At 40.0% G+C, this 13,508-nt stretch overlaps 1 protein-coding gene across 1 annotated transcript in view; it reads left to right on the top strand.

Annotated features, from left to right (window-relative positions):
- The window catches only part of Ppp2r2a (protein phosphatase 2 regulatory subunit Balpha), a 55,613-nt gene extending 50,325 nt beyond the window's left edge, over positions 1-5,288 (top strand). Inside the window, exons 9-10 of the mRNA XM_048421820.3 lie at positions 2,328-2,419; positions 4,306-5,288. Of these exons, the coding sequence (XP_048277777.1) occupies positions 2,328-2,419; positions 4,306-4,585 (372 nt within the window). The 3' untranslated portion in view covers positions 4,586-5,288. The remainder of the gene's footprint in view (positions 1-2,327; positions 2,420-4,305) is intronic.
- Positions 5,289-13,508: the final 8,220 nt, after the last annotated feature.

Raw genomic sequence — 13,508 nt, 5'->3', positions numbered from 1 at the left:
GTTTAGGATTGCAGGGGAACTTAATTTTGTTATTCATGTGTTTTAATACTGGCCACTTGGTATGCTGCTTTGTATACAGAAGTGTGGGCTGGAGCAGAGCTAGCGAATACTCTCAGCAGAGAATGTACTCCAGGTAGTGTGTAGTGTAGAATGACAGTGAACCAGAGCTTAAATTTGACCCACCAAACACGACTCATCTACCTCCTGGCTCATTTTCAAGTTTAAAAAGGCCTGAAATCTTGATTGATGGCTTTTGGATTTGTTTCTTCAGTGCAGAATGCAAGTTCAGTATTCTCTCCTTGTCAGAGAGCTACTATCCTTGACCCATGTCTCCAGTGTCAGAGGTAGGCGGGACTGAGGTACACAGTTGAGCACAGGCCAGCAGAGCCTGTGGACCAGGGTGTAGAAAGCAGTGCTCTGGAGCAGCCTTAGGAAATGCACGGTGCTTACAGAAGTAGGACAAACACACACCTCAAGAATCGAATTTTTCAACTCTCAAAATAAGTGTTGGCAATATCCAGGAGAGCTACTAGTTGTCTTCCCCATGCCTGACACGGAGACGCTAGTTTCAGTCTCCCTTTGTTTGAGGGAGAGACTCTGCACCGTTGTGAATGCTCGGTTTGGTTCCTATCTTACATGTTACTTGACTTGCCGTTCTGCCTATAGAATTGGATTAACCATTGAGGATGACGTCACATTATAACAGATCATCTGAATTTGTATGGTTATCTTGCTGGCCTCTGAGACTGGAGGCTATTTCTGATGTTTGCTTTCTGTCTACTAATCCTGTCCTGGCCCTACATCAGTTTCAATTCTTGAGTGTTAAAATACTTAATGTCATAGACACAAATCTATCAATACTTCAAGTAAAGTGGACATTTACTATGAATGTAGTTCCGAGTGTGCTAATATACACATAAAATCCCAGAACTCTGGAACATGATGCAGAGATTGGTTATAGAGTCCCCAAGTTTGATACCAACCTGGTGGCTGTCACTTCTTAAGGTTCTCATTCTGCAAAAAGGGAATGGCTGATGAATACTTCTTTTTCCTCTGATCTCAGCAAACACTGGGAAATGTCTTTGTTGGTACCATCTGTGTGGAGATGTGCTATGCTTTTTGATTGCCTTTTAACTAGCAGATTTACTTTGTAGTTTAGCCATCATAGTTTCCAAAATTACCCTTTTTGTGAAATATTATAACTCAAAAAAGAGATACATTTTATTGACTTTATATTGAATAAAAACAGGAAGTGACTCTCAAATGTTTTATCGTGTGTGTGTGTGTGTCTGTGTGTGTGAGAGAGTGAGTGTGGTGTGTGCATGCATAGCACACGTGGGAGTCAGAGAATAACTTTGAGGACAGTTTTCTTTAATGTGCATATCCTGGGATTCAAACTCAGGCTTGATGACCAGCATATCTCATAGCCCATTACTGAATTTTTAAATGATATTGGTGAGAGTGAGGAGATGGGAACAGACAGCCAAGAGAAATCAGTGTGTCACTAAGCCAAAAGCCTTGCTGTGCTGTATATTCAATTTAAAATAAAATAGTACTTAAAGGGAAGGAAGCAGGTCAGCAGTAATGTAATGAGTGTCAAGAAGTGAAAATTAAATTCCTCTGCAACATTCTTTTGTTTGTGTCTTATCTACCATTTTCAAATACCTTCTGACTTAGATGTCTCAGTTACTGTTTGATTTATGTGAAGAAACACCATGACCGGGGCAATTTACAAAAGAGCATTTAAAATGGGTTGTGGTTGCACACACCTTTAATCACAGTACTTGGGAGGCAGTGGCAGGTGGATGTCTTCAGTTTGAGGGCAGCCTAGTTTACAGAGTGAGTCCTAGGGCAGCCAGAGCTACACAGAGCAAACCCTGTCCCCGGGGGGAAAAAGTGAGGAGGGCATTTAATTGGGGTCTTGCCTACAATTTCGTCGTGGTGGGGAATATGGGCAGCAAGCAGTCAGGCATGGTGTTGGAACAGTAGCCACAATAAACAAACACATAAATAAATAAAGGCAATATCACCTAATCCTTCCTAAATAGACACCAATTCTGGACCAAACATCAGATATATGAACCTGTGGTGGGCTGTACGTTCTTCTTTGAATAATCACAGGTGTTTTGGTTAAGATTGTCAGGGTTTATTACAATGTCTGGAAAGGTGGTTTTCCTCAGTTGTGCCATGGAAAATATGCCTGCCTAAGAGTATGTGAGGACTAGTATACACACTAGTCTGTATATATACTCTCTAAATGGAGCTTTAGTTATTTTCCTGATTTGAAAAGAGATTGAAATAAACTAAGCATGTTTATTTCTCCCCAGGTACATGAATACCTCAGAAGTAAACTTTGCTCACTGTATGAAAATGACTGCATATTTGACAAATTTGAATGTTGTTGGAATGGGTCTGACAGGTAAGGAAAGAAACTTGCTATGTGTTCATCCCTCTTGTCACACACACTAGGTAAAAATATGACCTCTTTTTTTTTTTTTTAAACAGAAATTATGAGTCATTTTCTTCCAGGTACTTTTAAAATAAACCTAGTTATCATGGATAGAGCTATAATGACAAAACCAAAGTATTGATTTTCAAAGTAAATGCAAAGCATAAGAAATCTATACTGGGGTTATCATTTTAAAATCTTTCCCCAATTTTTATGAGCCAGATAAATGACATTGCTAGCCAGGACAGTGTGTGCCTGTAGTCCCAGCTGAGGCAGGAAGAATGTTTACACTCAGAAGTCCAAGGTCAGCCTGAGTAACTCAGACCATGTTTCAAGAAACATTTAAATCAAAAATCACAACTCTGATGTGCCAACAGTTAATTAAGTGGTGGATTTTGTTTTTGATTGCTACTCTAGTGTTTGGGCAGTGTTGTACTTCAGTGTCTCCTACCCCTCCACTCATTTCACAGAAGTTATTGCAAGTGTTATCATAAGCACTCACTCCGTACTGTATTCCGATTAAAGCAAAGCATAGCTTTGAAATTACTATAAGCCGTATCTAAAGCAATTACAGGTGCTTTATTTGGCACTAGTTGAATTTAAAATACTTGATATGATTCAGATTTCTTGGTGTTAGATGTTACAGAGAACTCTGGAACTTGGGATGCTTGTCTTTTATCTGGTTTTTAAGTTATAAGTACCCGAGTTTTACATGAGGCCCAATAGTAAGCTGGTTAACTACACTACTCAGATGCCTGCTGCAGGGTAAGCACTTGTGCTGTCATTGCTAAATGTGAGGCCAGTAAGGACAGATGTCAAGAAAACGTAGTGATGTGTAGGTATGACATTTTATACAGCCAGTTTTCCCCATGTCTGGTAGCTGTATGGTGATTCTCAACATTAAAAATACTTTCTGAGGGCAGACAGGGTGATGGATGTAGCAGGAAGGCTTCCAAACAACGACCTGAGTTGGATTCCTGGTACTCATGGTAAAAGGAAGAACCAGCTTGTACAGGTTGTCTTTTGACTCTGTGTGTCACACACACTCACACGAAAGGCTTTTGGGATAATTCCTATCAAATTACGTATTGAAAAATTATTTTTCAAACTATTTCTTTTGATGTTTATCTTAATTTTATGTGTATGAATGTTTGCCTGTATGTCTGTGTAGCATGTTTGTGCTTGGTGCCCACGGAGGCCAAAACAGGGCAGGAACTTAACTGGAACTGGAGTAACAGATAGTCGTGAGCCACCAAGGCTTGCTGGGAACAGATACCTGGGCATCTATAAAAGCAGAAAGTGTCTTTAACTACTAAACCCTCCCCAACCCCCTTACCACTTCCTAAAGCAGAAAGACCCCCATCCGCCACAACCATGGCCTCAAAGCTAGTTTTGGTCAGTGCTGTCCAGTGCTCAGAGACTCACCAAGTGGTCTCAGTCCTTTCGTGGCAGAGTAAAACCTGCTCTTGTCTTAAAGTGACATGGCATCATAACTTGTTCTCTTTATTCTAAAAGAGTTCTTCAGTTTCTTGGCTTTCATAATCTGGGCATTTTGTGTTACAAAATAACAGTTATTTTGTAGGTTGTGTGAGCATTGCATTTGCTCATTAAATAAAGATTATATACAAACTTTACAAACCTGGATCGAGGGGCTACCACCAACTTAGTGTGAATCAATTTTAAAGAAAAACAGTTTTATGGTTGTCCGCGCCATGCACCATCCTGAATTTGATTGTCTTAATTCAGATAAGTTTAAAGAAGTTGCTTCCTGCAGAGTGCTAGTCCACGTTGCTCACTGATTTGTTAAAGTAAACAATCCCTTGTTAACAGTTTTATTGGGTATTCTACCTTTACAGCGTTGTCATGACTGGATCCTACAATAATTTCTTCAGAATGTTCGACAGGAACACAAAGCGGGATATAACTCTAGAAGCATCACGAGAAAACAATAAGCCTCGCACAGTTTTGAAGCCACGCAAAGTCTGTGCAAGCGGTAAACGAAAGAAAGATGAAATAAGTGTTGACAGCCTAGACTTCAACAAGAAAATCCTTCATACAGCTTGGCACCCCAAGGAGAACATCATTGCCGTAGCAACTACAAACAATCTGTACATATTTCAAGACAAAGTGAATTAGGCTGGCATTCCTAGCAGAGGAGCCACTTCCTGCTTAGTGAGATAGTTGAATCTAGCATTCATACCTATAAGAGAGCGGTCCATTGTGGCGCCCCTTTCCAGTGTTTGACAGTGTGCCATTCGACAACACATTTGATAGCCACATGGAGAAAGCTGTGTGGATGCCTCCCGGGCTGTTCTCCATGTCTGCTAGCCATTTAGGGAAGGGAAGGGCACTTTTAATTTAATGACTTCTTGCACCATCTTGCCTGGTGGACTGGACTGGACTGTGTCAGCATTGTTGTACTCCACTTTTTATGCCTTCCATTGTGATGACGTCAAACACAGTGAACGCCTTCAGTCATGCTATGGGATTTGTGTATCCTCATTACTGTATCATTTGTGGGGTACACCCCTCTTTTTTAAATTAAATACAGCTCATTCTTACTGTGGCTTGTAGCATTCCTCCTCTCTGGCCTCCTGGACTCTTCCCCCTCCATCTCTTACCCTTGCCCTTTCCACCTGGTCTCGGTGGTGGCATATCAAAAAAAGGAAGAACTAAAGAAAGCACACAAAATGAGTCAGTCTGGGGTCAGTGGTAACGGGGGTATATGTTGCGAACAAATGTTTTAATAACAGTTGGCTGTAATCACTCCTTGCCATGTCTGGCACTGAAAATAAGGAAAAAAACCTACTACTGAATAAAAGTGACAAAGAATGGAGAATCTGGTTTTCTTTTTCTTTTTCTTCTACCTCTTTAAACCACCAATATTTTGTGTCATATCCTTGGGTGCCGTGAAATGAAATGGGTTTCTATTGTCTCCTTGGTATATTTATGAACTATTTTTAACAAGTGTTCTTTTCCATGGAGCCTCAGAAAGAGATATGGTTCTGTTCACCCATATGTTGAACATACATTATTGTTAAGGGTTCACAGTCTAGAGATGCTAGAGGGTTCTGTGTTTTGTGTCTGTGCTTAATTCTTCTGTTAATGAAGTTGCTGTAAATGAGAACCACGGTTGTAGAGCTTCACTTTGAAGTCTTCTTCCAGCGCTTAATTTCATTCTGCCTTAGGAAATACCAAGTAGACAAGCTGACTTTTCTCGCTGTTGTGGCACAGCAGAGTGGAATTCCATCTGGAAGTAACTTGGTAGATGAAACCCCATGCTGCACTGAAGAGCTGTTTTGTACTGCTTGCTGTGGAATCAGAAGGAATTGTATTTTGCCATAGATACACCTTTTCTTTTGGTTTTCCAAAGGTATATTCGGGACAAGCTTCTAAAGGTACAGTGCTGCACGGACTGCAACAGCTACATAGTACCACATGTATGTCTACCCACATTGTCCCAGTGCTGAGGCCCTAGCCAAAGATGGAGAGTGCCCCAGTTAGTGTGGAGCTGCAGGAAGCTTTATGGAGAGAGAATGGACTTTATTTTTAAAAGATGAATGAGCAGGCATTTATATGAGAATGGTAGTATATTTTGGTTGAACGGTAATATAACAATGTTGAATATAGAGGACTCTGCGTGCTTATATATTTCCACTGCCTATTGTTCTTCAGTAATGAAAAATGATTAAACAACTCCACAGTTCCCTCTACATTTACATAAATATGTCTTGTACGTTAACATTTTTAGCACACAGGAGAAATTTTATGTAATAAAGTTACTGTATCTTTTGGACTTAAATTTGAATTTGTATTTAAACAATGATGGTATGTCTGATGATTCTTAATGGCACTTTTACTAATTTATTTTGGGATCTTGGGTGCATTCCTAGTCTTGTTATTTATTTCTTTGGCTTTCAAGTAGATAGTTGTCCACCAGAAGGATCAACTTTACTCAGTTTTGGTTGGGCAACTTTACGGATCTTTTGGGATGGCGGTTTCCCTACAGTTTGGCCTTGAAGAAACCACCAAGCAGTTCTTAGGAACTTTTTTTTTTAATTATTCAAATGGTAGTCTTGTTATTCTCATTCATAACTATAAGGGTTAGTTTTATATAGTCAAAACCTACTTGCCAAACTTAAGATGCTTCTATCAGGATTGCTATCATAAACTATTGTAACATCTTAAGTGGCTTTTTAATTTCTTTGGTGTAGCAAACTATAAGCCCAGCCACTCATTTTATATCGTCAACTTTTATTAATAAAAATTACAGAATAAACATAGTCTTGTCAACTTGTTTGTATTTTCCTACTCTTTTAAAAACCAGTACACATATTTTATCCTCTTTCAGTGTTTTTGATGCTAGAATGGGCGAGCTCTCATTCTGTTACGACAGAATTCACTTGGTGGCTGGGCAGTAAGAAGAGGTAGTTTATAAACCTACAGTATACTTAGGTAACTAACTTCTAGGTATTAAGTGGTATAACCCTTCTTAAAATTTCTGTTAAGGGTTTTTTAATCCCCAAATCTTTCTTACACATGAGACTTAATCATGGCTAGAGTTTTTTGTTTTGATTTTATGTATGAATGTGGGTGCACATTTGGCACAGAATGTGTGAGAGGTCACAAGACAGCTTGCCGGAATTGGTTCTCCTTCCACTGTGGATTTTGGGACCAAACTGCAGGTCATCAGGCTTTCACAGACCATCCCACCAAACCTAGAGAAATACAAGAAATCATTTGTAACTTCTCAGACTTTCTTTTTAGAAAATTGTGTGCATGTAGAGCTAAGTACTACTGACAAAAGCAATTTTGGTAAAATTTAAACCATTTGGTTATTTAGAAATATCCATCTTCTTTTCTACCCAACATGATTTCAAATAAAAATAACATCCACTGTCACCCTAGCCCCCATAAAGAAAATTGCCTGCTGTCTCAGTGGGTAAAGGCATTCAGAACCAAATGTGATGATTTGCGTTCCAGCTAGGAACAGACAGAAGTGACCCGTTTGTCCTATAACCTCCACACCTGCATGTCCACTCCTTCAAACACATTAACATATATATTGGGTCTGATGTGGTGCACACCTTTAGTTCCACTACATGAAAGACATGTAGGTAATCTCTGGATTCAAGGTCAGCCTAGTCTACATAGCAGATTCCAGAGCTACATATGGAGACTTTGTTTTTGTTTTTCAAATGAAGTGTGTTCTAAGTAATGAATCTTAAAAGTTTTCCTCACTATTTGAGAATCTGTCTCAGGTGTCTTAATGATCTGTCAACATGGAGAGTTGAAACCATGTAACCAAGTTTCTTATATAGCACTCTTAATCAACTCTTGGCAACTGCCTTACTTTATCTTATATCTGTGCATGGGAATAGAAACATTGCACCTGAGCAGTTAGGTGGGGTGTCTAGTGAGTCCATAGAGCCTGGCAGTGTTCTCAAGTGCATAAGATACTAATTTGGGTTTCAGTGTTTCTAATGGCATGAGGCTGTGTGACCCACTAGCCCTGTCTGTGTTTGAATTAGACACTTTACAGACTTTAAGTTAACATAAAATGTCCCTCCATAACACCTCACTTCTCAAATATTAAACCGCAAAACTTCGAATTCTACAAAGAATTCTCCAAGCATAAAAAGACTTAAGAAATATGACCAGCAACAGGTTATTTGGGTAATTTCCCACTAGGGGGCAATAGTTAAATTTTGACCTGTCTTTGTGGTATGGTTTTGAAACTATAGATAGGAGAGTTAGGTTTCTGATCTAGGAGAGACCCATTAAAACCCAAATCAGATGAAGGGCAAATCTAAAGGGTGCTCGTGTCCAGATGAATGCCCTCTTCACTGCCACCCTGTAGTAAGTGGAGACCCTGAAGCCATCTGATGGCTGGAATGTACCAGCCTCGGGGAAAGAACTTAGTATTTGTCCCTTGTACTGTGTTAGTATAGTAGCGATATGTGTAAATATGATTTCCTTGGATAGTTAAAAAAAATCCCTTAGCAGAGAGGCCATTCACTCACATGTTCTTAGACTTGTCCTTCTATAGGAACTGGAATCATCCAATCATATTGTCTCCTTATTTCTCTACCTGACCTCTTCAGCAGATTCCCATGTTGAGAATTTTGTTTTGAGACATGTTTTGAACTCATGATCTTGTTTCTTTGTCTTCCAAGTGCTGGAATTACAGGTGTGTGCCATTATGCCTGACTTTCAAGTACTTTCTGTGAACAGATTTTTCTTGTCTACACAACCTCACTTGTGTGCATGCTCCAGGGCCAGCTTCAGTTAATTGATTTTTGTTTTTATTTTGCAAGTAGAAAATACTAGAATAGTATGTATGCCAGTCTCAATGTTTAAACTATTAGTGTACGGTGCTAGAGACAGAATTAGTACCTTACAGGAAACAGCCATTTAAGATCTGGAGCATGTTGTTAAAAATACTTTTTAAGATGCCAAAATCTGGATCATAATCATATCACCCATGTTTTCATACTCATTAACTGCACACACCTGTGTTTTCATTTTTATCAATTTGAGAAAATAGTGACATAAATTCAGTATAGTTGTGCAGACCTATAATCACAGTAGCCTTGGAAAGAGGAAGGATGATCAGGAGTTCAGTCATCCTTGGGTTTGTAGGTTTCAGACCAGCCTGGACTACATGAGCCACTATCAAAAAGGTGGGGCGAAGGCTGGGATGATGGCTCAACTGTAGAGTATTTACTTTTGCAGAGGACCTGGTTCAGCTTCTGCCACCTACGTGGTGGATTGTAGCCATCTGTGATCCCAGTTCTAGAGCAACCAATGTCCTCTTGCCTTTGAGACAGAGCATGCACATGGTACACATACATACATATAAGCAAAACACCCATTCACAAAAAAAATCATAAGGCAGAAAGAAAACAATGTCACTCTTGTGTGTTGGATAGACCTTCATAGGATGTGCTTCATAAAGTGCATCCTCTAAGTATGAGGTTTGTTTCTTTTCATTCCTAATGAAGTCTTTTGAAAAAATGGACCTTAGCCGGGCAGTGGTGGTGCACACCTTTAATCTCAGCACTCGGGAGGGAGAGGCAGGCATATCTCCGTGAGTTTGAGGTCATCCTAGTGCCAGGATAGGCTCCAAAGCTACACAGAGAAACCCTGTCTTAAAAAACCAAAAGGAAGAGAGAAAAGAAAAATGGGCCTTTATGCTAATTTTATGTTTATTTATTTATTTGAGGAAAGAGGCATGCCTGTGGAGTAAAGAGTACAAGGTGAGGGTGTCCTGAAATATATACTAAGTAAGTCTCAAATGCATAAACAGTTTAAACAGTGAGATTAGCCCACAATGAGGAAAACCAGAAAAATGTTCTTATGCTTGTATTCCTTTATAACACTATGTAGAAAAGAGACCTAGAAGTTGATGCTTATTACATTGTGTATGTGTGTGTGTGTGTGTGTGTGTGTGTATAGGTCTGAGGACATGCTGTGGGAGTGGGTTCTCTCCTTTTACCATGTTGGCCCTGGGGCCTGAACTCAGGTAGTAAGTGCAGGTATCTCACCAGAGGAAGATTTTTTGTCTTTAAATGCACATAAGTGTTTGTCTGCATGTGTGTCTGTGTACCATGTGGGTGTCTCATTCCCGAGGCCGGAAGACAGCATTGAATCCTCTGTGAGCCATTGTGTGGATGTTTATCTGAGTCCTCTACAAGATCATCTAGCGTGCTTAACTCCCGATGTCCCTCCAGGCCCTGAACAGGAGTTCTTAAACCTCAGGGCTTATTCGTTTTTTTTCCTCATATGGACTATTTTTGGATGTCTTTTAAAATTTTTGCCTAATTCAGGGTTTGAAAGACTAGGTTTTACATTTAGGTCTATGACTCATTTGAGATTTTTTTTTTTGATATGTTGTATAAAACATGAAAGTTTAGAAAAGTGGTGGAGGGTCATTTTTCTTCACAATGTTTTCAAATTCAATTAACTATCCACCTGTGAGACGGCCTGAAATATTCCATTAATATATAGATAGGTCTATGTTTCCCCCAACACTATATTGTCTTGATTACTGTAGTAAATAAATCTGGAAATAAAATATATGTGAATAATTTTTTAAAAAAATTGTTTTGTTATTTTAGGCTTCTTTTTTTTCTTTGCAGAGTTGGAGGTGGTTCATAATTTTTTTTTTCATGTAGACTAGAGAAATGGTTCAGAAGTTGAGCACACTGATTGCTCTTGTAGAGGACCATGTTCAGTTCTCAACACCCAGGTGGGATGGCTTGCAACTGCCTGTAATTCCAGATCCAAGGCATCTGATGCCTTCTGGCTCCCACAGGTACTGCTTTTACATGCACAAACTCATATTCAGATATGCATGTATAGTCATAATTTTTTAAAACAAAAGGTTTCAGTAGATTTAGGCATAGACCCAAAGAGAGAGGCACTCAGAAAAGTATCCAACTGTGTAGGCTTCTTTACATATTTCTATGCACAGCTTTAAAAAATGTATATTAGCATTATTTTGAGTTCCCCCCCCCCACAATGCTGAGGAACAAACCTACGATTGTAAGTATGTCTTCATGCAAATTTTTTTTTATTTGTTTTGAGACAGGATCTCACTATGTAATTCTAGCTTTCCTGGAACTCACTATATTGACTAGGATGGCCTCGAACCCACAGAGATCTACCTGCCTATGCTTCTTAGGTTCTGGAATTAAAGTCGTGTGCCACCATACCTGGTGATATTTTCCTTTCTTATCTAAATTGAATTGTTGTACACTCCTTTACTTGGTAATGGAATTATCTCAAATAGTGAAGAACTGAGTGGTTAGTGTAAGCTGGAGTGTCTATTCAGTCTTGTATCTAAGAAGAGAGCTCACTCTCATTCCATCCCCACCCGTCTTTCTACAAAAAGCCAAGTCCTCACACAGAACACTTACAAAATGGTAGGACAAGCTCCAGTAGAATGGAATTGATCTGTGTATATGTCCTCTGATCAAAATATAGTATTTTTTTTTACACCTGAAAATCATGGTTTGGTAGTTCAGTGGGTAGTGAAAAACAAAACATTTAAAAATACTTTAAGCGTTTTAAAGGAAGCATCTAAAAGGGGGCTGAGGAGATGGCTCAGTGGCAGATTGCCTACTGCTCTTACAGTGGCCCTCCTTGCAGAGGACGTGAGTTGGGGTTCCAGCACACATAATGGGGTATGATCACAAGCTCCTTTTAACTCCAGTTCAAGGAGTTAATGGCATCCGCCATTGATGCCTCTGACTTCCGCAGTACCTGCACTAGTGTACATCCCCACACATGCAAACATAATTTAAAAAGACAATTTTTTTTTGTTCGTTTTTGTTGTTTTGTGATGGCGTCTCTGTGTAGTCCTGGTTGTCCTGGGACTGGCTCTGTAGGCCAGGCTAGCTTCTGGTGGGATTACAGGCATGCCCCACCATGCCTGGCTAAAAGTAAATCGTTTAATGAGAAGTATCTAAAAGAAAACTGGCTGGCGATATAACTAACGTGGTAGAGTACTTTAAAAAACTAGCAAATGCTGAAAAATATGAGGGGAAGTCATGTGCATTTGTTCAAGAGGCTGTGTCTCAGCCCGGCCGTGGTGACACACCTTTAATCCCAGCATTTAGGAGATAGGCAGGTAGCTCTTTGAATTTGAGGCAGCCTGCTCTACAGAGAGAATTCCCGGACAGCCAGGCCTACACAGAGGCATGGTGGCTCACACCTGTAATACTGTTGCGTAGGAGTCCGAGGGAGAGGAGTCAAGGCTGGAGATCAGCCTGGACGTCCTAGTGAGTTCCAGACCAGAATGGGTTACAAAGTGAGACCTTGTCTCAAAAAGGCCAATAAATGAAATAGATCAATAGATAGATATCATTGGGTCAGTTGGCTACGAAGTTGGGAAAAATCAAAGGCAGATTACAACGTGAAAGTTAATTTCAGGAGAATTAAGGGAGCATCTAATGAAAAACTAAGCCTAAGCGAGAATTAGGATTTTATAATAAATTCATAATCTTTAAAAAGTTATTATTAGCGGTACAGTGGTGGTGCACACCTTTAATCCCAGCACTTGGGAGGTAGATTTAGGTGAATCTCTCTGAGTTCGAGGCCAACCTGGTCTACAGAGGGACTTACAGGACAGACTCCAAAACTAGAGAAACCCTGTCTTGAAAGACAAACAAACAAACAAACAAAAAGTTACTACTAGTGGGGCAGGAGATGGTTGAGCAGTTTAGAGCAGTTCCATTTTCAGCACCTCAGTGGAGCGGCTCACAACTTCCAGAAAGTCTACTGCTAGCATGATCTGATACCTCTGACCTTGAAAAGTACCTCGACTCTAACACACACACATGCGTAATTTGAAAAAAAAATTTTAAATTGTGTGTGTGAGATCATAGGGAGAGGGCGCATGCTATGGTGCATATGTGGGGGTCAGAGGACAACTTTGGGGAGTTAGCTTTCCGTTTACCCTGAGTTCTGGGGGAAAGAACTCAGTACCAAGTTTGTACAGCATGCGCCTTTATCAGCTGAGCCATCTCCCTGGCTGGTCTTAGCTTTAATAACTTGGTGTGTGGAGGGGCGGTGGTGGCACACGCCTTTAATTCTAGCACTTGGGAGGCAGAGGCGGGCGGATCTTTGTGCCTTATCTTAGTAACTGTATCTTAGTTACCTTATCTGTAAACAGGGATAATAGCTTTATCTATTTTAAAAAATTACAGCCAGGCGGTGGTGGGGCACGCCTTTAATCCTAGTGCTAGGGAGGCAGAGGCAGGCGGATCTCTGTGAATTCGATGCCTAGTCTACAAGAGCTAGTTCCAGGACAGGCTCCAAAGCTACAGAGAAACCTTGTCTAGGGAAAAAAAATATTGGTGTGTGGATATTCCCAGACCATTAAAAAAAAGACAAGTACTTGAAAAATTTCAACTCCTGCAGACTGGAACGAAAGACAAGTACCGTATTGAGAGAAACTTTTCCTATACAAAAATAGGGTCAAGGAAACTTGGCAAAGATACGATGTAGGAGTATTCAGGAACATTAAGTAACAGAGTCGGGAGAATAGAAGATG

Source organism: Myodes glareolus, chromosome 12, assembly GCF_982192425.1.
Source record: "Myodes glareolus chromosome 12, mMyoGla1.1, whole genome shotgun sequence".
In the NCBI taxonomy this organism is placed as follows: Eukaryota; Metazoa; Chordata; class Mammalia; order Rodentia; family Cricetidae; genus Myodes; species Myodes glareolus.
The sequence above is the reverse complement of the archived record's forward strand: the minus strand, read 5'-3'. Positions and strand labels throughout refer to the sequence as shown.